General features: G+C 36.0%; 1 protein-coding gene and 1 pseudogene across 1 annotated transcript; both read left to right on the top strand.

Moving 5' to 3' along the window:
- Nucleotides 1-1,462: 1,462 nt before the first annotated feature.
- LOC143666741 (olfactory receptor 5L1-like) lies at nucleotides 1,463-7,880 on the top strand. Its single transcript, XM_077140312.1, has 2 exons — nucleotides 1,463-1,471; nucleotides 6,966-7,880. Exons 1-2 carry the CDS (start codon nucleotides 1,463-1,465, stop codon nucleotides 7,878-7,880), a joined length of 924 nt encoding a protein of 307 aa, XP_076996427.1.
- A 15,587-nt stretch (nucleotides 7,881-23,467) lies between these two features.
- Nucleotides 23,468-26,182, top strand: LOC143666740 (olfactory receptor 5AP2-like; annotated as a pseudogene).
- Nucleotides 26,183-26,266: the final 84 nt, after the last annotated feature.

Below are 26,266 nucleotides of genomic sequence, written 5' to 3'. Positions count from 1 at the left end.
TTCTCCGCATCCTCTCCAGCACTTGTCATTTTCTGTTTTGTTGATAATGGCCATTCTGGTGGGTGTGAGATGATATCTCATTGTGGTTTTGATTTGCATTTCTCTAATGGCCAGGGACATTGAGCATCTCTTCATGTGCCTCTTGGCCATTTGTATTTTCTCTTCTGAGAGGTGTCTGTTCAAGTCTTTTTCCCATTTTGTAATTGGGTTGGCTGCCTTTTGGTGTTGAGTTGGGCAATCTCTTTATAAATTCTGGATACTAGACCTTTATCTGATATGTCGTTTCCAAATATTGTCTCCCATTGTGTAGGCTGTCTTTCTACTTTCTTGATGAAGTTCTTTGATGCACCAAAGTGTTTAATTTTGGGGAGCTCCCATTTCTTTCTTTCTTTCTTCAGTGCTTTTGCTTTAGGTTTAAGGTCCATAAAACTGCCTCCAACTGTAAGTTTCATAAGATATCTCCCTACATTTTCCTCTAACTGTTTTATGGTCTTAGACCTAATGTTTAGATCTTTGATCCATTTTGAGTTAACTTTTGTATAGGGTGTGAGATACGGGTCCTCTTTCATTCTTTTGCATATGGATATCCAGTTCTCTAGGCACCATTTATGAAGAGACAGTTCTGTCCCAGGTGAGTTGGCTTGACTGCCTTATCAAAGATCAAATGTCCATAGATGAGAGGGTCTATATCTGAGCACTCTATTCGATTCCATTGGTCGGTATATCTATCTTTATGCCAATACCATGCTGCTTTGACCACTGTGGCTTCATAATATGCCTTAAAGTCCAGCAGCGTGAGACCTCCAGCTTCGTTTTTTTTCCTCAAGTTACTGCGATAAAACCTCAGACAGAAATGAGGCATGTGTTATTATAGACTGGAAGGAAGATGAGCCTTGGTTTAAAATGGCAGATAATTTGGCAAAATTGACTGGTGAAAGTCAATTTGACTGGAAGGCAGATTTTAAAAGCCATAAACTTGGGTATTTAGCAGAAGATCTCTCCAAATTAAATGTGGAAAGTTCAGCTTGGTTTCTCCTCATGGCTTACAGTGAAATGCCACAGGAAAGAGATAAGCTGAAAACTGACTCTTGGGTACAAAGAAATGAGAAATAGATGTCATGGAAAATTCTGGGCTTCCAGGAAGGGAGACCCCAGGGAATAGTGCTCCATGTGAGGATTTGGCCAGATGTGGAACCAGTCAGCCATTTCAGAGTAAGCCACGATTGGACATGGAGTTATTCAGGAAGGATTTGTGGAAACTCCTTATGTCTGATGGACATGATCCAAGGTTACTACATAGAAAGCCAACAAGAGTGCTGTGGGACCTGTATAAACAGAGCTGTTGCCAGTCTGGAGTAGAGCATTCAGAGAAGGGATACATTGGAAGAAAAATAACTTCAGAGGTAAAACCATGGGAGCTGAGGTCTGAAGTCAAGAAACCTTGGGCCAGGAAAGTGAGCCCATGGAGAGGGTGAGTTTGCTTTAAAGGCAGAGGGTAGGCCTTCTACTTCATTGTAGTGGAAGAGTCATGCTGCCTCAGTCCTTGAAGAGGGTGGAGCACATTCCTTGCGGTTTGGGGAGAGCCTGGCTGCCACCACATGGTGGGGTTGAATGTGTTCCCAGAAGATGGCAGACAGCCCAGGTGCAGTCCCAATGCTTGGAGAAGGAGGAGCTGAGAAAAAAGGTGATCTCCCCAGTGTCCCTCAAAGCTGTGTTCAGAGAGAGGCAGGCCTCTGCAAAGGCCTTTGGAAAGGTGGGACTGCCACTTTCTAAAGCCCTGAGGATATATAACTCTCAGACTTTGAAATCTAATGGACTTTGCCCTGTGGGTTTTTGAAACTGGTTGGGTTCTGTGACCCCTGTGTTCCTTCTTCCCTATGGAAATGGGTATATGTATCCTATGACTGTTCCTCCTTTGTATGTTGGCAGCAAATAACTTGTTATGAGTTTTCAAAGGTCCAGAGACAGAGGAGAATTTACCTCAGAACAGAACATGCTTGTACCTAACTTTGATGAGACTTTGTACTGGTTTTAATCTGTATTGCATTTGATTTTTACTGAAATGCTTCAAAGTTTTTGTGATATTGATATGAAATTAATGTATTTTGTATTTGAGAAAAACATCTATTTTAAGTCCAGAGGGTGGAATGTGCTGGTTTGAAAGGATATATGTCTCTTAGTAAAGCCATGTTTGAATCAAAATCTCATTTTGTAAAGGCAGGATAATCCTTATTCAATATTGTATGTTTGAATCTGTAATCAGATCATCTCCCCAAAGATGTGATTTAATCAAGAGTGGTTGTTATGCTGGATTAGGGGAGATGTGTCTCCATACACTTCAGATTAGTTTCTGAAGTCCTATAAAAGAGGAAACATTTTTGTAGAATGAGGGAGATTCAGAGATAGCAGAGCAGAATGACATAGCCATGAGAAGCAAAGTCCACCAGCCAGTGACCTTTGAAGATGAAGAAGGAAAATGCCTCCCAGGGAGCTTCGTGAAACAGGAAGTCAGGAGAATCTAGCAGATGACACCATATTCACCATGTACCCTTCCAGATGAGAGAGGAAGCCTGACTGTGTTCACCAAGTGCCTTTCCAGATGAGAGAAAAACCCTGACTGTGTTGCCATGTGCCCTTCCACTTGAGAGAGAAACCCTGAACTTCATTGGCCTTCTTGAATCAAGGTACCTTTCCCTGGGTGCCTTAGATTGGACCTTCCTATAGACTTGCTTTAACTGGGACATTCTTAGCCTTAGAACTGTAAACTAGCAACCTATTAAATTCCCCCATTTAAAAGTCATTCTGCTTCTGGTGTAGTGCATTCCAGAAGCTGAAAAACTAGAACAAACAATTTGGCAGTTCTTCAGGAGGCTAGGTATAGAATTACCAAAGGATCCAGCATTCCTATTACTACATGTATACCCAGAAGAATTGAAACCAGAGACTCTAAAATATATTGCACACCAATATTCATCACAACATTATTCACAATTGCCAAAAGATGGAAGTAACCCAAGTCCCCATCAACTGATGAACGGATAAACAAAATGTGATACATATAATCAGTGGAATATTATACAGCTATGAAAAGAAATGAAATCCTTATGCATGCAACAAAATAGATGAACTTTGAGGATATTATACTGGGTAAAATGGCTGGACACAGAAGGACAAATATTGTGTGATCTTAGCACCAAGAGAACCAGGAAGCTAAGAGAATGTCAAGCAGGATGAATACCAAAACCCTACACCTATCTATAACTTATTCAATGGCAGAAAATCAAAAGCAAAGAAAATTTTTTAAAAGAAAGCAGAGAGAAAGAGAAAAAAAACATTTGATCTATAGAGGAACAAGGAAAGAACTACTTGGGAGTTTTCCTCAGAATCCATACATGCAAGTAAAGAGTGGAGTAAATATTTAAAATGTTGATAGAAAAAAAAATTCTAATTCTGGACCCAATAAAATCATACTAAAAAATGAAGGAGAAATAAGCATTTCTGAAGATGAACAAAAATTAAGTAAAACTGTTACCAGTAACACTTCTGCCTTATAAGAAGTGGTAAAATAATTCTTCAGAAAGAATATGATATAGGTCAGAAACAGATCTACATAGAGAAAGGAAGATTTTTTAAAAGAGGAAATAAATGAAGGTAAAAGAAAAACTTATGATTTCCTTAATCTTCACTCATATGCAAAATAACAGTTCATTAAAAAATAATAATATATTGAATTACTATAGCTTATTGATAAGTGAAATGATATATATATATATATATATATATATATATACACACACACACACACACATGAAACCAAGAGGCAAAAAGCCTACCTAGGAGCTTAAGGTGACTTGACAGAAAAATTAAAAGTGAAAGAAGGCTTCATGCACAATTCCAAGTTATCCTTTTGTTGCAGTCCACGTTTTTACTCATGGAGATTATCACCATATATGTTTGTGAAGACATTTGTTCTCTAGTGTAAATTGTGAAAGAGAGACTAGGAAGGAGAACCAGAATGACTCCTCAAATTCAGGTGCTTTCTGTTGCACATCAATTTTAGGAACTTATGATATGATAGTTGGGAATATGAAAACTGCTTTACTTGAAGCTAAATTTGCTCCTGTACACTTGAAAAGACTGAGTATGTTCAGGGACACACAAACACATGATCAAACACCATGGCCTAAGTTGGCATTATAAAGAAAAGCATGCCTAGAACAGATACTTGAAATGGTCCCACTTAATGGCTCTCAGCATCAGAGATTCATTAGGGAAAATGCAGCTCCAACACTGGCTCCAGGTGTGTTAGAGACACGTGGATGAGAAAACTGGAAAGGAACACTACTCTTTGTGTTTGATTTTAGCTAAGTTACAACTTTATGTGCCTCAGTCACCTCTTTTGAAGTGATCTTTTGCTCAGTTTTTGTGATGATTAAATTCTTAAAACTTGTATAATATTTTGGATCTATTGGTGAATTTTTAGGAAAATCAAATGAGTGAATACTTGTCTATTTAGTTCTGGTCCTGACACATAAAAGTGTTCACTAGATTCAAGCTCTCAATATAGTATTTTGACCAGGAGACTAATTGCTTCTGTAGTGTTTGAAGGAATTCTGGTGTGGCTTTAGACAATATGGTCTGCAGAAAGATAGGAAGTTTCATGATACTATGAGAAAGGGACCCATTCATAAGAAATACTTGTGTAATTTCAGAATGATAATATGAGCTGTGGCTCATAAAAATATTAGGATATATAATAGCATAATGCAACAAGAAATTTAGAAGATGTTTAGCTGCAAATAGTTGTTTATCAAATCAGAGTAATTTTAAAGTTCCTTATGATATTCCAGAGAGGTTAATTAGTTTTTCTTATAAAATCTATAGAGTTGGTTTAATTTTTATTTTAACCTTTGTTACCTTGGTATTCCATGTAGATTAATAATTGTTTGAGATACTTAAGGGATCTATTTCCCATGAGCTAGTTACAACATAAAGTCTCTCAGTCTAGTGTGTGCACATCCTGACCTCTTCGGGAACAAGAAGGAAATGTTTGTCCATCAGGTTTGTTAGCTAGAACTTGACTTGATTTACTTAAAAATGAAAATGAATATATATTCTAAGCAAAAAAAACGTTTAAAAAAGTATATCAAATTCAGATCTCCTGTAATTAGAGAATCTTTTCACTGAACCCATATTCCTGTTCAATTATGGTTTGAAACACTCCTGTCATTGGAGCAATTTATTCTGCAATGCCAAACATTGGCTAATGTCTACTAGTGTGAGAAAGAATACATGCTAAAGTAAATGATAGAACATTTTTCTCTCTCCCTTTTCCTCCTTCTTCCACACCAATATTCTTCACGGAATTTAGCAAAGATGACCATAGAGATGCTCTTAAATATCACCCTCATTCTGTTGGTTGAATTAATGTGCTTAGAAACTGTTCATAGTAACATGTGAACTCTCTCTGCTCAACAAAGGAAATGCATTCTTTTGAAATTTCTGTTGGGTTTGACCTAGTCCAGTTTCCCTTTATCAGCATAGAAAATTGGAAAGAAAAGTTTCCATTTTTATTTTCCTTTTTTATCTCTGGGGCAGGCAAACAAGTCTTTTTTAAGTCAGATTCAGAAAGCCATGATTAAAAACCATACTTTATTCAACATTTTAAAATCTACTCCAATATAGGAGAGAAAAATTCAGGCTACGATTGTTGCTAGTTCAGGCTGTCTTAGCTCAATTTTAGTGCACACATGTTTATGAAGTGAGATATGTACCTTTTTGGCCTTGTAGGAAGGAAGATAGAGAGTAAAATTACTCAATTACTGTATTTCTTTTCTGTAAAAGTCTATTTGGCAGCTCTCACTTACACAGAATACACAACATTCACCCATCCTATTCTCTGACATAACTTGGGAAAGTTTTCATTATTTCCTTTTATGTGGATAAAATATTTATCAGTATGTATTGCAACCAACTTAAAATGACAGCAGGTAATATCTATTTCTCTATTCAGGCATCTATATAAATATCTGCATCAACATCTACATCTATATATCGTGTCTGTTATTAGGTATCTTGTTTTAAATTAGCCATCTTCAAAGCAATTCTAAATTGCATCATTTTTCATCATAGATTTGATAAACCATACTTTAACAGTTCCTCTATTTTTATCTGTAAGGTTTTCCTTCTGTTAATATAATAAATAATGTTTCAATGTAATATTGAACATGGTTTTTATTATACTTTTTTCAATATAAAAAAAGTTTTCTCATATTAGACTGTCATTATCTTGCCTCAAAAATATATTACTTAACATGTATTGTTTTGGGCGTCAAAGTTTAAGTATATGTTGCCTAATGGTTTCCAGTTAAATTTCTACCAGATCTTCAAGCTTTCTGAATTGTTATTAGCTTTGATCAAACATAGTAAAATTATTTTATTTTTTAAGCAAAAATGATTATACCTTTCAGTGTTATTTAACTGTCTTTTTAAATTTGCTTCATACTGAAAGCAAAATCACATTATCTTCATGAATCTCAATAACCCTCTTCTGGAGTAAATTTATGTTATTAATGGACATAATTGTCACAATAGATGTAACCCTGATTTGTACAGATTTTTATAAGTTGTTCAGGTAAGATGAGTTGATTTCCCAATGATTATTTATCTTATCATTGAATTCATTTCAAAATCCATCAAGCAACCTAATTTAATAGATCATGTCAATCTATCATGAGACATAGCAGTTGAATATCATTTAAGATTTCTTCTGATGCTTAAAGTATATTTGTTCAGAGACTTCTGCTGAGGGATTTGATGCTTTTATTATTAGACAAATATGCTTTCCTTACAACTTTTAAAACATTGTTTGATATCTGTGTTCTACTTCTCTGAAATAAATGAATCTACTGTTTTCACTTCCTCCAAGAAAAAAATTCATTCCTTTTCCCAAACATGCAATATAGTGGCAAGTGGAGAAAGGAAACTGCAGCACTGTGTCTGAGTTCATTCTCCTGGGATTATCAGATGTTCCTGAGCTCAGTGTCTTCCTCTTCCTCATGTTCCTTCTCATCTATGGAGTCACAGTGATGGGCAATCTAGGCATGATTGCAGTGATCCAAGTCAGCTCTCAGCTTCACACCCCCATGTACTTTTTCCTTAACCACTTGTCCCTCATGGATTTCTGCTGCTCTACCATCATTGTGCCTAAGATGCTGGGCAATATTATAAGCAAAGACAAAACCATTTCCTTCATGGGTTGCATGATACAATTCTTTTTATTTTGTACTTATGCAATTACTGAGGTCATCCTGCTGGCCGTGATGGCCTATGACTGCTATGTGGCCATCTGTAACCCATTGTTGTACATGGTTATCATGTCCAGGAAGCTCTGTTTGGGACTGGTGTCTGCCTGCTATCTCTGTGGAATAGTGTGCTCTCTGGTTCACATCTGCTTAACTCTTGAGATCCCATCTTATAGATCAAATGTGATTAACCACTTCTGTGATTTACCCCCTCTTTTATCTCTTGTCTTCTCTGATGTTTCTATGAATGAACTGGTTGTGTACATTATGACCACTTTCAATGAGGTCATCACCATCATAATCATTTTCACCTCCTATTTGTTTATTCTCATCACCACCCTGAAGATGCACTCTGCAGAGGGAAGGTACAAAGCCTTTTCCACCTGTGCCTCCCACTTCACAGCCATCATTGTCTTCCATGGAACAATACTTTTCATTTATTGCAGGCCCAGTTCTGACTACAGTCTGGAAACTGATAAACTAACCACAGCATTCTATACTGTAGTGATTCCCATGCTCAACCCCCTTATCTATAGCCTGTGGAACAAGGATGTGAAAGCAGCTCTCAGGAATTAATGGGGATCAAATTATTCTTCCAGGGGCTGACTCCTTAGCTAGACTCAGAGTTTCAAATGGGAGCTTTAGGGAGGAGCTTTTGTTTGGGTGGATGGCAATGAAATGGTAAAGGGAAATGGATGTTAGTATTTAGGTTCTACACATCCTTTTTCACTGTTCACTTGCCTTGTCCTCATTTTAAATAGCCAGTATTGGACTGAGCATAATTCAAATGCACCCACCAGCTTTGCTGTTCTTCTCTGATTCCTAAGTGTCTTGAATGGGTATCTGGGATGGTATTTTAAGTCTTAACCCTTGAGGTCTAGGCAATACCAAGTTTAACAAAGTGCAACCCAAGAGACAAGACTTCATAACAACAAAATTTGTGAACCATCATGCATTGATTTCACTTTCCTTCCATTAAATAAATGTACATTTATTTCATATTATTTACATTTTCTTTGAAACTATGGACTCAGTTATCCACAGGTTCTATGTATTTGTGGATATTATTTTAGTCATATTTTGGTTATCTTTTTCATTATAAATGTTTCTACTCTAAGGTTTATAATTATAAATTTTAAAAATTTCTCATATCTAAAATAATATACTGTATCATAAAATTATCATGATTAAATAAATATTGCATGTTAAATTGTTAGTACTACAAATGGTATATTGTCATTGATTAAATAATTATCTGATATTATTACTATTGCTTTTGTCTTTACTTTTTGCTTTGTATTGCATTTTCATTTTTCATTACTTGAACAAACCATGTACTTGGAGTATCCAAAATCTACTTTGTCCTTGTTCTTAGGGCTTCAGGGACACACAGTATGTTGTTAGTGTGGATAAGTATCTGTTTCTCCTGCTGAGATATGGGGATAATGAGTTTAAAGACTCATTTTACTCTAACTAAAAGGCAGTTTGAGTTAGACTCAACTAACTTTCAAATATCAGACGCTTCTTCCTTCCAAATTTCACTTTACAAGTAAAGCCTCCACTTTTCTGAGAATAATGAACTGAAATTGAATGATCTTCAAAGGGATATATCTATACCTTCTTGAATTTCCTTAATCCATTTTCTTTTATACATATGTAATCCAATCACAGTCACCTCTTTACTTACAAACTGTAAGGGACAAGTGCATTCCCTACTTCCTTATAAATACAATCTCATTTTTCCTGGAGAGACCCACACCTCTTGCATTCTCAGTAGGGCTCATTCTCTGCACTGATTATGGGTTTGGGAAACTATCAACTGCTGTCACCAAGACCCACAGTGATTAGTTTATGGTGGACACTCATTTGAGTTAGTGAGACAACTGTGGGATTTTGTCAGAAGTATTGTAACAGAGAAGCTTCCTTGTGCTGAGGCCTATCCTCAGGTATGTTAAAGCAAAAACATTTGTAGCTATTTTTGCTAAGAAGAGGAGAAATCTGCCTGAGAATTAAGACATCAAGTAGGAAACAATACTAAGGTCTTTAGAAGACACATACCTGATGACGTATTTTGTATATAGTTGGATTCTCTGTTAACTCTGTTATATAGAGATTTTTATTTATTTTATTATTATTAATTATTATTTTTTTGGCATGTAGGCACTGGAAAATAAACCTGGGTCTCTGGAAGGGAAGGTGAGAACTCTGCCTGCTAAGCCACCATGGCCCACCCTATACAGATTTAAAAAATCATATTAGGAATAAACACCCACTGTTGTTTAAGTCATTTATAAATGAGTTAGTCACCAAAAGATGACCAAAATACTTAATGGTAAATATCTTCTCTATCACAGAATCAAGTTTATGCCCCTAGAAGTAGAATTCAAGGCCATATTAGTTCCAAAACAAATATCTCTTTGTAGCCATACATATATTCATTAACAACCTACTCTTTCAAAATCTCATTTTCACATCTTTAAGTATGAACTGCAGTTTACTATATCCATGGAATTTACTTAGATTTTTGTCTCTCCCTTCTTTCATTCACTATTCTGTACTTGAAAAAGTCATTCATACCCATCTCACTTTATCCAGCTCTTGTGTTTTGTGCTTAGGAGGGTGCCCGGCCCAATGTGTGTGACATAAATATTTTGGCTGAATGAAGACTTCCTAACCTGTTCTGGCATAGATGACCAGAAATCAACTTGAGACATATAAAAATATACCATAGCACATATTGGAGACTTTAGTTTCCTTAACAATTTTTCTCTTTTGACAGGTTGAGTGCCAGGATCATTTTCTCTCTCAATGTTTATCTAGATAAATGTCATGCTTTCTCCCACTTTATTCCACTATCCCTTCATATACAATATCCCAATACTTATATTTCAAAACAGTTGTTTTAAGCTAGTTAAACTAAATTACATAACAAATATTATAACTTAATTTTCAATGACAACCAGGATATAATTTTCTTAGGCATTCAGAAGATGCAGGAAAACACAGTAAATCATTTCATTTTGTATTTAATCAACTTCTGAGTAGAACAGCTTAATTGTTCATTCATCTTTTCCCTTTGGGATTTTTGATACCAGAGTATAGGGCCCTGAGAGCATATGTTGAATCACAGTGATGATCTCAAGAGCCTCAAAGCAAAGGACAAAAAGGTCCTTACATTTTCCTGAGGAAACTTAGCCTTTCTATGGGAGACAGAAATTTCTCTTATGAACACAGAAGATATGCCCTAAATGAATTCTGATAAATCATGGACTTTGTTTATTTTTGTATTTCTTTATTTTTGTCTCTGAGTATCATACCTGATTTTCCCAGTAGGAAATTATCTGAAACTGGCAGTAATGTAGTAAAAAGGTAGATGAAAGAAACTATTAACATGGTAAGAAATCTGACACAATTGTAGAATATTAGAGCTTATTGTGTTCTAAAGGTTCATCTCCTTATGATTACTTTTTTTCACAAAGGAAGCTGATGTTCTGAAAGGAAACATGCCTGGAATAAGACAGGACACAAATCCCCAAATCTCTCTCAATGATTTTTTTATTGAAATATAATCATATAAAGTATATGTTACACAATATCATCATAAACCTATGCATTCATCATTATAATTGATGTTCAAACATTTTAATTGTGTCAAAAGATGTAAATATAAGAACAAAATTAAAAATAAAAGTAAAAAAGAATACCCAAAATATCCCTTAATCTTCCAAATTCCCTACCATTTATTTATTTATTTTTTGCCTTTTTTTCTTACTGATTTGTCCATATACTGGATAAAAGAAGTGTCAGTCACAATGTTTTCATACTTGTGCTGGTTTGAAAGATGTATGTCCCCTAGAAAAGCCATATTTTAATCAAAATCCCATTTCATAAAGGCAGAATAATTCTTATTTAATACTGTATGTTTGACAGTGTAATCAGATCATCTCCCTGGAGATGTGATTTAATCAAGAGTGGTTGTTAAGCTGGATTAGATGACATGTCTCAACCCATTTGGGTGGGTCTTGATTAGTTTCTGAAGTCTTATAAAAGAGGAAACATTGTAGAGAATGAGTGAATCAGAGAATGCAGAGTAGAACAACATAGCCATGAGAAGCAGAATCTACCAGCCAGCGACCTTTGGAGATGAAGAAGGAAAATGCCTCCTGGGGAGCTTCATAAAACTGGAAGCCAGGAGAGGAAGCTAGCAGATGATGCCGTGCTTGGCACGTGCCCTTCTGGATGAGAGAGAAATTCTGACTATGTTCATCATGTGCCCTTCTCACTTGAGAGGGAAACCTCAAACTTCATCAGCCTTCTTGAACCAAGGTATCTTTCCCTGGATGGATGCCTTTTAGATTGGACATTTCTATAGACGTGCTGTAATTGGGACATTTCTCAGCCTTGGAACTGGAAACTAGCATCTAATTAAATTCCCCTTTTTAAAAGCCATTCTGTTTCTGGTATATTGCATTCTGGCAGCTAGCAAACTAGAAAAATACTCAAATATTCATATCTTAAAATCTCTGTAGTTATTCAGTCATCTTTGAGAATCAAGGCTAATGGATTACAGTTCAACAGTTTCCAGTACATGAAAAACTGAAAAAGAAAATCTATATATTGCATAAGAATAACCTCCAGAAAGAACTCTTTACTCTATTTGAAAACTCTCAGCTACTGAAACTTTATTTTGTTTCATTTATCTTCCCCATTTTGATCATGAATGATGTCAAGGCCAGGCTCATCCCTAGGAATCATATCCCATATTTCCAAGGAGATTTACACCACTGGGACTCATATTCTGCATAGGGTAGGGCAGTGAAAAGTTGTTTTAGAGAGAGAGAGAGGTCACATTTGAGTACCAAAAGAGGTTTTCTGGGGGTGCCTCTTAGGCATCATCATAAGTAGCCTTAACTTCTCCTTCACAGGGATAAGTTCCTTAAGGGCAATCCTGAAGATATAGGGCTGCCCCATCAAATTGGCAAACCCAATACTTGTGACACTATCAGGTATTCCCCAGGCACGGAAGTTTAATATTTCCACCTTTTTCCCCAGCCTTCAAGGAAACTTGTAAATGCTTTCTAATCTTCTACACAACTTACTCTGAGATGTATCAGAACATCATGCAAATCTGAGTAAACTAACAATATCTCACTCCTTATTAAAGGTTCCTTGTAATTATGGTGTTCAAATAAGCTGATCTTACAAGTTAAATTAGTGTGCTACTAGCTGAATGTGAGAATGATAGAGGGAAGAGGGCTGGGGGCACATATGAAATCAGAAGGAAGGACAGACAATAAAGACTGTGATTCTTGATATTCACGCAAGCAGTGGCTTGCACAAATCCACAAACTGAGCCCTAAATATTAGGGTATGTTCCTTGAAACTTATCCCCACAAGGACGGGGTAAGCCTACTTAAAATTAACCCTAAGAGTCACTCTCAGAGAATCTCTTTTGTTGCTCAGATGTTTATTCTCTCTTTCCCCCTCTCTTAGCCAACTCAACAAACAAACTCACAGCCCTCCTCCTCTCTACATGCAACATGACTCCCAGAGGTGTAAAAGTCCCTGGAAAAATGGGATAGAAACCTTATAATGAGTTGGGACTTAACATCCATAGATTGAGAAAACCTGACCAAAAGGTGGAAGAGAGAAATGAGACAAAATAAAGTGTCAGTGGCTGAGAGATTTCAAACAGAATCAAGAGGATATCCTGGAGGTTATTTTTACACATTATATAGATATCCCCTTTTTAGTTTAAGGTATATTAGAGTGGCTAGAGGAAAGTGCCTGAAATTGTAAAGCTGTACTCCAGTAGCCATGTTTCTTAAAGATGATTGCATAATAATATAGCTTTCACAAGGCAGAATATGTGATTGTGAAAACCTTGTGTCCAATGTTCCTTTTATCTATGGTATGGACAAATGAGTAAAAAATATGGACACAAAATAAACAAATAATAAGGAGAAAAAATATCAAAAAATTAGTGTGCTACCAAAAATATACATTTTGCTTGCAATAAATATCCCTTCCTCTGGTCTCACACAGCAGTTGAAATGTTAAAATACATTTAATATTATCCTGTACTCTTTAGTCTTACTTATTTTAGTCTTACCCAGATCTGCTTAATTCATATTTCTAACGAAGTCTGATAAGTCTTTAATGTTTTTAACAGTTGCTGTATGGAGTAATGCTGACATTCATAGCTACAGAAGTCTAGCTTTGTGTCATGTGTCACTCAAAATTCTATAGAATGACCAGGTTATATTCAAAGAGCTCAGTATCTCAGAATTTAGAAATAACAGTTACATCTCCAAAAACAGATGTGACTGCTGTAAGAACTTACAATCTAGGAAACTTTACTGTAGGCCTTCACCTGATAACATAATGTTCTTGAGCTCAATTATCAGAGTCTTCACATATGTAGTTAGCTCATATTAGTGAAGCATTAAAATATTCATCTTTTCATTTCTGGCTTATTTCACCCAACTTACTGTCCTCAAGTTTCATTCACCTAGCTGCATGCTTCACAATTTAATTCTTTCTTGCAGTTGTTCAATAGTCCATTGTGTGCATGCATCACAGGTCCCCCCTCTAGTCTTTAATTGATGTACCCTTAGCTCACCTTCATCCATTGCAAAAACATTGCCACCATAAACACCAGTTTACAAATGCCCATTCATGTCCCCACTCTCACTTTCTGCCAGTATACACTTAACCATAGGATGGAAATAAAGTTGGGAAATCTCTGTTCACCTATGAAAGCACCTGAGCCTCTGAGAAGTGGCTAAAACTTTATTGCCAGCAGATCCAGAGAACTATCCATTTAAAGTCTGAGCTTTGAATATTCTCTTTGTAGATTATATAAGCTAGTGAGCAAGGTGGGAGTTACTAAGGGAATGAGTGGTAAACACTGGAAAAGTACAGAGACAAAACTTGCAGGGTGGGAGTTACTATCTGGCCCTTAGCTGAATTCTTTTGTCCAAGATAAGGGCAGCACTTGGATATGACAAGAAACAGGCCTGGCAGCCTCCTTGTTTGCACACCAATATCATCAAACATGCTTGAGTAAGCCTGGAGGTGATTCACAGCCCTGCAGACATTCTGCTTTTCTTCCTTTAAGAAAGCTTGCAATTATATACCTTTATGAATGCATAAATTTATAGAGTGATGCACACAAATACACAGTGTAATACACACAAATGCATAAAATGATACACATAAATTCATAAAGTTATACAACAATAATACTGAGGTGGTAAACATAAATTCATAAAGTTATATAATAATCCTGAGGTTAAACTTGTAAACTACCTCAATATGTCAATCAAAGTCTCATCTTACTGTGGAGCCACACATTGCCCCCCAGAAGGGTTGCACCACTTTACTTAACAACCAGCAGTGAATAGATTCAACTCTCTCTCCACATTTTCTCTCTTTATCTCACTTGTATGTCTTTATTAATTTTTCAACTGTTTTATTCATGCATCATACAATCAAAACTAACTAAAAACTCAATGGTACCTGGTATAATCACATAGCCATGACTTCACTACTGCAATCTACAGGAGGATATGTCCATTTCTTCTGCCAAGAATCCCATAGTTCTCCCCCATATTCCCTGCTTATTGACATTTATCTTTGACTTATTGCTTTTGTTATGTTCATTGTCTATCTGATGGTAGCATGATATTGTAAGTACGCTGAATGAAAGTGAGTGTGAATATCATTGAGGGAGGAGGTCTGGGGGCATGTATGACACTAGAAGGCAAGATAGAGGGTAAAGACTATTTTGTGGGTGGTATAATGTAGTAATGCCTAGAGTGAAAAATGATGGTGACTAAATATACAAATATAAGAGTGTTTTTCGCATGTGGGAGAACAAATCAATTAACATTGTAAGGTTTTGAAAATGAAATGCTATATGGGAAAAATACGATCAATGCTTACCGAGGTGTATTATCAGTAACATTGTAATATGCCTCAAGATATTTGTAATAAAAACAATGAAAATGAACAAACACATTTAATGCATTGTAGTCAAAGGGCAACCGTCAGCATTAATGGACTATTAGAAATCCACATGTAAACACAATCTTCATTAGCTGTTATTTATTATTAAAAGGAGAGCTGATTTATGGCTTCCAGAGAAGATGGCAGCTTAGTAAAACACGCGGGTCTTAGTTCCTCCTCCAGAACAGCTACTAAAGAAATAGAAACAGTACAGAACAGCTCCCGGAGCCACGACAGAGACCAAAAGGACAGTGTACCCTATTCTGGAATGGCTGAACTGGCTGGGAGAATCCGCTGCGGTGAGATACCTGAGGGGCACACGCTTTCCCAGGCTGGGGCGGCTGGTGGCCAGAGTCCCTCCCTCCCTCCTTCCCAGGCCGGCTGGGAGAATTGGATAGGAGGTCCCTCAAGCCGTGGAGGCTGGTGACCGGGGTCCCTTCCACACACGTGGCTTTCCGATCCGGCTGGGAATGTTAGATCAGCACTCCCCCAAGCCACGGCAGCCGGCGCAACCCGCTACGCTTGGCTTCCCGGGCCGGCTGGGAGATTTGGACCGGCACTCCCCCAGGATGCGGAGGCCGGCAATCCCCCCCCCATGTGCAGATTCCCGGGCCGGCTGGGAGATTTGAATCGGCACTACCCCAAGCCACTTTGGCTGGTGACCCTTCCCCACAGTGAGAGTTTTCCAAAGTTAAAGGAGCCACAGCATCTTTTACTGGTGGGACCCGCAGACAGACGAGCACCACGAGTGCCACATACTGGGCAGGATAAGAAAACCAGAGCCCAGAGATTTCACAGGAAAATCTTTAAACCTGCTGGGTCCCACACCCAGGGAAATCTGACTAAATGCCCAGATGTCAGCAGAAAATAACGGATCACACTAGGAAAATTGAAGATATGGCCCAGTCAAAGGAACAAACCAATAGTTCAAATGAGATACAGGAGCTGAGACAACTAATTCTGAATATACGAACAGAAATGGAAAACCTCTTCAAAAACCAAATCGATAAATTGAGGGAGGACATGAAGAAGACATGGGCTGAACAAAAAGAAGAAATAGAGAGTCTGAAAAAACAAATCACAGAACTTATGGGATTGAAGGACAAAGTAGAAAAGATGGAAAAAACAATGGATACCTACAATGGAAGATTTAAAGAGACATAAGCTAGAATTAGTGAACTGGAGGATGGAACATCTGAATTCCAAAAAGAAACAGAAACTACAGGGAAAAGAATGGAAAAATTTGAACAGGGGATCAGGGAATTGAATGATAATATGAAGCACACAAATATATGTGTTGTGGGTGTCCCAGAAGGAGAAGAGAAGGGAAAAGGAGGAGAAAAACTAATGGAAGAAATTATCACTGAAAATTTCCCAACTCTTATGAAAGACCTAAAATTACACATCCAAAAAGTGCAGTGCACCCCAAAGAGAATAGATCCAAACAGGCATTCTCCAAGACACTTACTAGTTAGAATGTCAGAGGTCAAAGAGAAAGAGAGGATCTTGAAAGCAGCAAGAGAAAAACAATTCATCACATACAAGGGAAACCCAATAAGACTATGTGGAGATTTCTCAGCAGAAACCATGGAAGCAAGAAGACAGTTGGATGATATATTTAAATTAATAAAAGAGAAAAACTGTCAACTAAGACTTCTATATCCAGCAAAATTGTCCTTCAAACATGAGGGAGAAATTAAAACATTTTCAGACAAAAAGTCACTGAGAGAATTTGTGACCAAGAGACCAGCTCTGCAAGAAATACTAAAGGGAGCACTAGACAGAAGAGAGATGTATGGAGAAGAGTGTAGAAAGAAGGAAAATCAGATATGATATATATAATACAAAAGGCAAAACGGTAGAGGAGAATATTATCCAAACAGTAATAACACTAAATGTTAATGGACTGAATTCCCCAATCAAAAAACATAGACTGGCAGAATGGGTTAAAAAACAGTATCCTTCTATATGCTGTCTACAGGAAACACATCACAGACCCAAAGATAAACATAGGTTGAAAGTGAAAGGTTGGGAAAGATATTTCATGCAAATAACAACCAGAAAAGAGCAGGAGTAACTATACTAATATCCAACAAATTAGACTTCAAATGTAAAACAGTTAAAAGAGACAAAGAAGGACACTATCTACTAATAAAAGGAACAATTAAATAAGAAGACATAACAATCATAAATATTTATGCACTGAACCAGAATGCCCCAAAATTCGTGAGGAATACACTGAAAACTCTGAAAAGGGAAATAGACACATCTACTATAATAGTTGAGGACTTCAATTCACCACTCCCATCAATGGACAGAACATCTAGACAGAGGCTCAATAAAGAAATAGACAATTTGAATATTATAATAAACGAGCTAGACTTAACAGGCATTTATAAGACATTACATCCCACAACAGCAGGATACACCTTGTTCTCAAGTGCTCATGGATCATTCTCAAAGATAGACCCTATGCTAGGTCACAAAGCAAGTCTTAACAAATTTAAAAAGATTGAAATCATACACAACACTTTCTCGGACCATAAAGGAATGAAGTTGGAAATCAATAATAGATGGAGTGCCAGAAAATTCACAAATATGTGGAGGCTCAACAACACACTCTTAAACGAGTGGGTCAAGGAATAAATTGCAAGAGAAATTAGTAAATACCTCGAGGCAAATGAAAATGAAAACACAAAATATCAAAACCTGTGGGATGCAGCAAAGGCAGTGCTAAGAGGGAAATTTATTGCCCTAAATGCCAATATCAGAAAAGAAGAAAAGGCAAAAATTCAGGAATTAACTGTCCATTTGGAAGAACTGGAGAAAGAACAGCAAACTAACCCCAAAGCAAGCAAAAGGAAAGAAATAACAAAGATTAGGGCAGAAATAAATGAAATTGAAAACATGAAAACAATAGAGAAAATCAATAAGACCAGAAGTTGGTTCTATGAGAAAATCAATAAGATTGATGGGCCCTCAGCAAGATTGACAAAAAGAAGAAGAGAGAGGATGCAAGTACATAACTGCAGAAATGGAAGAGGAGACATGACCACTGACCTCACAGAAATAAAGGAGGTAATAACAGGATACTATGAACAACTTTGCGCTAATAAATACAACAATTTAGATGAAATGGGCGGGTTCCTGGAAAGGCATGAACAACCAACTTTGACTCAAGAAGAAATAGATGACCTCAACAAACCAATCACAAGTAAAGACATTGAATCAGTCATTCAAAAGCTTCCCAAAAAGAGAAGTCCAGGACCAGACGGCTTCACATGTGAATTCTACCAAACAATCCAGAAAGAATTATTATCAATACTTCTCAAACTCTTCAAAAAAATCGAAGTGGAGGGAAAGGTACCTAATTCATTCTATGAAGCCAACATCACCCTCATACCAAAACCAGACAAAGATATTACAAAAAAAGAAAACTACAGACCAATCTCTCTAATGAATATAGATGCAAAAATCCTAAACAAAATTCTAGCAAATCGAATCCAGCAACACATTAAAAGAATTATACATCATGACCAAGTAGGATTCATCCCAGGTATGCAAGGATGGTTCAACATAAGAAAATCAATTAATGTAATACACCATATCAACAAATCAAAGCAGAAAAATCACATGATCATCTCAATTGATGCAGAGAAGGCATTTGACAAGATTCAACATCCTTTCCTGTTGAAAACACTTCAAAAGATAGGAATACAAGGGAACTTCCTTAAAATGATAGAGGGAATATATGAAAAATCCACAGCTAATATCATCCTCAATGGGGAAAAATTGAAAACTTTCCCACTAAGATCAGGAACAAGACAAGGATGTCCATTATCACCACTATTATTCAACATCGTGTTGGAGGTTCTAGCCAGAGCAATTAGACAAGAAAAAGAAATACAAGGCATCAAAATTGGAAAGGAAGAAGTAAAACTGTCACTGTTTGCAGACAATATGATACTATACCTCAAAAAACCAGAAAAATCCACAACAAAACTACTAGAGCTAATAAATGAGTACAGAAAAGTAGCAGTTTACAAGATCAACATTCAAAAATCTGTAGCATTTCTATACACTAGCAATGAACAAGCTGAGAGGGAAATCAAGAAATGAATTCCACTTAAATTTGCAACTAAAAGAATAAAACATTTAGGAATAAATTTAACTAAAGAGACAAAAGACCTATACAAAGAAAACTACAAAAAACTGTTAAAAGAAATCACAGAAGACCTAAATAGATGGAAGGGCATACTGTGTTCATGGATTGGAAGACTAAATATAGTTAAGATGTCAATCCTACCTAAATTGACTTACAGATTCAATGCAATACCAATCAAAATCCCAACAACTTATTTTTCAGATAGAAAACCCATAAGCAAATTTATCTGGAAGGGCAGGGTACCCCCAATTGCTAAAAGAATCTTGAGGGAAAAAAACGAAGCTGGAGGTCTCACGCTGCTGGACTTTAAGGCATATTATGCAGCCATAGTGGTCAAAACAGCATGGTACTGGCATATATCGACCAATGAAATCGAATAGAGTCCTCAGATATAGACCCTCTCATCTATGGACATTTGATCTTTGATAAGGCAGTCAAGCCAACTCATCTGGGACAGAACAGTCTCTTTAATAAATGGTGCCTAGAGAACTGGATATCCATATGCAAAAAAATGAAAGAGGACCCGTATCTCACACCCTATACAAAAGTTAACTCAAAATGGATCAAAGATCTAAACATTAGGTCTAAGGCCATAAAACAGTTAGAGGAAAATGTAGGGAGATATCTTATGAAACTTACAATTGGAGGCAGTTTTATGGACCTTAAACCTAAAGCAAGAGCACTGAAGAAAGAAAGAAAAAATGGGAGCTCCTCAAAATTAAACACTTTTGTGCATCAAAGAACTTCATCAAGAAAGTAGAAAGACAGCCTACACAATGGGAGACAATATTTGGAAACGACATATCAGATAAAGGTCTAGTATCCAGAATTTGTAAAGAGATTGTTCAACTCAACAACAAAAAGACAGCCAACCCAATTACAAAATGGGAAAAAACTTGAACAGACACCTCTCAGAAGAGAAAATACAAATGGTCAAAAGGCACATGAAGAGATGCTCAATGTCCCTGGCCATTAGAGAAATGCAAATCAAAACCACAATGAGATATCATCTCACACCCACCAGAATGGCCATTATCAACAAAACAGAAAATGACAAGTGCTGGAGAGGATGTGGAGAAAGAGGCACACTTATCCACTGTTGGTGGGAATGTCAAATGGTGCAACCACTGTGGAAGGCAGTTTGGCGGTTCCTCAAAAAACTGAATATATAATTGCCATATGACCCAGCAATACCATTGCTAGGTATCTACCCAAAGGACTTAAGGGCAAAGACACAAATGGACATTTGCACACCAATGTTTATAGCAGCATTATTTACAATTGCAAAGAGATGGAAACAGCCAAAATGTCCATCAACAGACGAGTGGCTAAACAAACTTTGGTATATACATATGATGGAATATTATGCAGCTTTAAGACAGAATAAACTTATGAAGCATGTAATAACATGGATGGACCTAGAGAACATTATGCTGAGTGAGACTAGCCAAAAACTAAAGGACAAATACTGTATGGTCCCACTGATGTGAACCGACATTCGAGAATAAACTTGGAATATGTCATTGGTAACAGAGACCAGCAGGAGTTAGAAACAGGGTAAGATAGTGGGTAATTGGAGCTGAAGGGATACAGACTGTGCAACAGGACTAGATACAAAAGCTCAAAAATGGACAGCACAATACTACCTAATTGTAATGTAACTTTGTTAAAACACTGAATGAAGCTGCATCTGAGCTATAGTTTTTTTTGTTTGTTCGTTTGTTTTTTTTGTTTCTTTTTTCTTTTTCCTTTTTTATATATATATTTTTTATTTTTTATTATTATTATTATTTTTATTTTTTTCTCTATATTATATTCTATATCTTTTTCTGTTGTTTTGCTAGTTCTTTTCCTAAATCGATGCAAATGTATTAAGAAATGATGATCATACATCTATGTGATGATATTAAGAATTACTGATTGCATATGTAGAATGGAATGATTTCTAAATGTTGTGCTAATTTTTTTAATTAATAATAAATAAATAAATAAATAAATAATAGGGGGAAAAATGTTAAAAAATAAATTTAATTTGAAGTGCTAGTGGTAAATGAAAGTGAGGGGCAAGGTGTATGGCATGTATAATCTTTTTTTTCTGTTATCGTTTTATTTCTTTTTCTGTTGTCTTTTTTATTTTTTTCTAAATCGATGCAAATGTTCTAGAAACGATGAATATGCAACTATGTGATGATATTAAGAATTACTGATTGTATATGTAGAATGGAATGATATCTTAATGTTTTGTTTGTTAATTTTTTTTAATTAATAAAAAAGTTAAAAAAAGGAGAGCTGATTTATATAGCAATTGAGGCTGACCTAATTTTTATATCATATTATTTATTCTATCTTATGATAATGCACTGATACCAACAGTTGACACACTTGTTAAAACATTGTAGTTGGGGAGTGGGTCTGGCTTAAATGGAATACAAAAAAAAATGTTCATAAAGCAGCTGCAGGGCTCAACACAGAGTACTTGAAACAGAAATGCATCATCATCCTAGACGTTTTCAGAAACTTCTCTTCTTGGCTGATAATTGCATAGAAGAACATTAATTGGCTCTTCTTTTGTTTGTTCTTAACCTTTGTTTCCTTTCAAGGTTCTCTTAGGCTTCTCGTATTTTCCTTCTGCATCCCACAAATTTCTTTCAGTCTGTAAGTTTATGATCTTTCTTTGAAAGATCATTACAAGTAATGCTCTATATGAATTGTTTAACTGATTTCTTCTTGTGATAAGAAATAAGGGTTTGGGTTGAAAACCACCTTCCACAAGATATGGGTGTCCCCCATGGCCTAGACCCCCAGTTTGAATATTAGTCCTAAAAAGGAGCTTTTCTCTATTTTGCTTACTTTTCCAAGGGTTGTTCTTCAAAGCGACTAAAATAGGGGTTGGTGCACAAGGAAGCACTTTACTTTCTGGACATTGGGTAATTATATTTCTCTCTCACCTTCACAGTAGTGGCCATTGCGCCAGTCCTTGGCCAGCTTAAAGTCATTATTTCCATTTTTGTAGACAGGACAGATGGTATGCCACTCTGTGAAAGTTGCTACTTTCTAAAGGAGGAAAACAGAAATCCAAAATGTTGAATTTGAGCTCTAAATCTCATCTTTATACAATAAACTTTTTATAGGAGAACAAAGTATATACTCATTGATACTAAAATAAGAAATATTTTATATTTATACTATATGTAACATTAAAATTATATAATATATTAAATTTGTATAATTAACTTATATAAATCTATAATATAAATTTAATTAATATAATATATTATTATTATAAAGTATTTATATTTTATTAATAATATCAATATATATTATTTATATCACTATTAGCACAATTGTTTAATAATGTAACCAAGAAATTGGGATTTATAATAATTACTGAAATATTATATAAACATTCATTTTGCTTTTGAGATTTTGGAACAGACAAAGGGAAGCACAGGGAAGCCCCGAACAATAATTAAGTAGTTTTGGGCACCCAGAGGGCTTGTTAAAAGCCCTTAAATTTTACCTGGTGCCTGAGTGGCTATGAGAGCCATAATGCCCCTTGTCTGGTTTTTCTCTAACAAGTCTCAACACTAAGGAAAATAGTAATTAACTAGCCTCAGTCCCTGGCATTTGTAAGTTATATCTGCTGGGCTCTGTCATAGAAAGATAGATAGTACTGCCTCCTTATGTTAACCTATGCTAATAATGTTTTCTTTTTGGCTCTGCTGAACTCTGCCTTTTGGCACTGCTAGACTCTGCCATTAAAGGATATTTAGCTCCTTTCAACTTATGTTAAAAGTTATGTTAAAGTTGTAATGTTATGTTTTATTCTCACCTTTAGACTCACTATTTTCTTGTAAATGACCTCATCTCCCTTTGCTAGAAACCATAAAAACCTGGAGTTCCCTTTGTTTGGGGAGATAGATTTTGGGCCATTAGGCTGTCTGGTCTCCTGCTACATATGTAGTAATAAATGCTTTCTCTCTTTGAAATGCCGGTGTCTCAAGAATTGGTTATTAAACATGCCAGGTAGAAGAATCCATGACCTTTGTCCAGTATCAATAATAATAACTAATACTAATTGATCAGTATGTGATAATCACTCTCCAAAATAATTCATATGTGTTAACCCATTCAATCCTCATCACAACCTTAGTGCAATAATAATATACTTTAATTTCAAAACACTAAGCAATAGGTTATTAATAATCTGTCCTCAGACACACAGATAATGAGTGGCAGAAAGTGGATGTAAACTCAAACATACTGACTCAGTCTATGCTTTGAATCACTACATCATAAATCTCTGTTATTGTGCTGAAAGAACTAAATCTGCCCATATAACTTAAAAGAAAATTTAACTTAGTTTGCAACTCATATTGTTATATCAAATGTAGCACATTGACCTGCCAGGAGAGAATGATGCCTATTTAATCTTCTTTTTAGGTTCTGCTATCTCTGTCTCAGTTCAATATTCTGTGAAGTCTAGGTTTATTGTAAGCATTTACTATATGTTTATTGTAGACATTTATTACTCCCATAATATACAATTTCTTGTTTCCCGTACTGGCTCTTTCATAGCGTAATTATACAACCCAGTGCAATTACCAGGCCACACTAACCTAGAACTCTAATTTAGTCAGCCAGAAACTAGAACAAAAGTAGAAAAATAAATGTTGAATAATAAATAAGGAATTCTTAATCATTATGGTATTATATTTCATTCTCAGGGTCTGCCTAAAAACTACTCAAACTGTTTATTCATTCTATGCTTACAGATAATTTTATAAGGACCTTTAGGTTTATTAAGAATCTGCAAAAAATTGGGGAAAGGGCATGATGTTTAAGATTTAGTAATGTTAGATCAGGTTCTGTGATAATATAGGTAGATGAAAATGATACCCTCTATGATGGCCTGGGGATTATATTTGGCCTTCTCAGATTGGTCCCGAGTTGGAAATGGGATAAAAAGTAGGGAAGTGGGGAAGTCATTCAACAAGGACTCCCCTTATTTGGTGGATTGTTGTGAATGTTGTGGTTTGAATTTCCGAACTACTTGCTGCAGAGATCAAAGAAAGCTTTTAGGGCATTTGTGTTACCAGAGGGTGGCAGATGAGGGCAAAATGAATTGTATCAGATAAAATCAGACATGGGGAATATGGTAAAGAGGCTTGGACAAGAGTCTAGGGCTGTGATGAAGCAGGCATTGACTCATGTGGTGTTGAGATTGGGTAGATTGGACAGAGATAGGATATCTTAGTTGTGGAATTGTTGATGCATTGCACATAGTGAAAAAGACTTGAAAAAAATTAAGGAAGAAACTTAGATTTAGAATTCACATTGGATGGTGCCATTTATCATAAAATAGTGGTGCCATTTATGATGAAAACCAATAATTTTGAAGAATAAGGAGTGTTCAATTTACCAGTTTAGTTTATAAATGAAGGATTACACTATTGAAATTTTTGAAAATTTAGACATTGTGCCCCATGCCAAGGTGCTATTAGGATGCCCAAGTGAATTTAGGACTACTTCTCTATTTCTTTTAATCTTTTTTTTCCTTTGGTTAGAGCCTAGGTTATTATTAGTATTATCATCATTGCTCTGTCAGGACTCCATAAATTCAGGATCACTGAAGAGGGGTGGAGGAGAGAAATGGAACTATGAAGACTGAATTGTTTCTCCTGGGATTTTGTGACCACCCAGAACTTCAGAGTTTTCTTTTTGCTGTGATTTTTTTTCCATCTACTCATTGACCCTGATGAAGAACTGTGGGATTTTTTTAAAAATTACAACCAGTTTCTACTTGCACATACCTATGTATTTTTTCCTCTGCATATTGTCCTTAATAGATGCATGTTATTCCTCTGCTATTGCTCCCAAATTACTTATGGACTTGGTTTCTTATCAGAAACCCATTTCTTTCAATGGATATGCTCCACAGTTATATTTTTCTCTTCTTTTGTTGATGCAGAATCTTTCTTGTTGGCCACTATAGCTTATGACAATGCATAGCAATATACACCCCACTGCTTTATACTGTTATTATGTCCAAGATAGTTGGTTGCCAGCTTACAATTGAAGCATTTTTGGAGGGCACCACTAGCTCAATTATTCACAATATTAATGCCATCCATCTGCTCCAAAGAAATTAACCATTTTTTTTGCGATATCTCCCCATTATTTTCTCTGTCCTGTGCTGACATTTACATGCATGTTATTGTTCTAGTGTTCTTGGCTGGTTTGGTTGAAACTATCTGTCTTCTAACAGTTTTTCTTTCTTATGTCTATATCATCATAGCTATCTTCAAGACAGTCCCTGCCAAAGGAAAAATGAAAGGCTTCTCTAGTCAGAATTCCCATCTGATCATGGTCACTATATACAGTGGAACCCTAATATTCTTATATTTGTGCCCCAGCACATGTCACTCAGTGATCTCTGTTTTCTAATCATTAATTATATCTATGTTGAATCTTATGATTTACAATCTAAAGAACAAAGATATCCAAAATGCCCTTAGAAAAATGATCAGCTTTCTTAGGAAGGAAATTGCTTTCTTAGTAAGGAATGGAACTGGACCTGACAAACTTTCAAAAATATCTTTTCCTTTAATGATTAAAATTGATGGAAAAGTCCATTTAATGTGAAAATTTCCCAAATCTGCAGATAATGAAGCCTCAACCAAAGAATGGGTCCAGGGCATAGTACCCAAGTCAACATATTCTCATATCACTTACATTATGTCTCTATCATTTTAGTGTTGAAATTTTAAAAATTTACTTTTGGGTC

This window comes from Tamandua tetradactyla, chromosome 23 (assembly GCF_023851605.1).
Source record: "Tamandua tetradactyla isolate mTamTet1 chromosome 23, mTamTet1.pri, whole genome shotgun sequence".
In the NCBI taxonomy this organism is placed as follows: domain Eukaryota; kingdom Metazoa; phylum Chordata; class Mammalia; order Pilosa; family Myrmecophagidae; genus Tamandua; species Tamandua tetradactyla.
The sequence above is the reverse complement of the archived record's forward strand: the minus strand, read 5'-3'. Positions and strand labels throughout refer to the sequence as shown.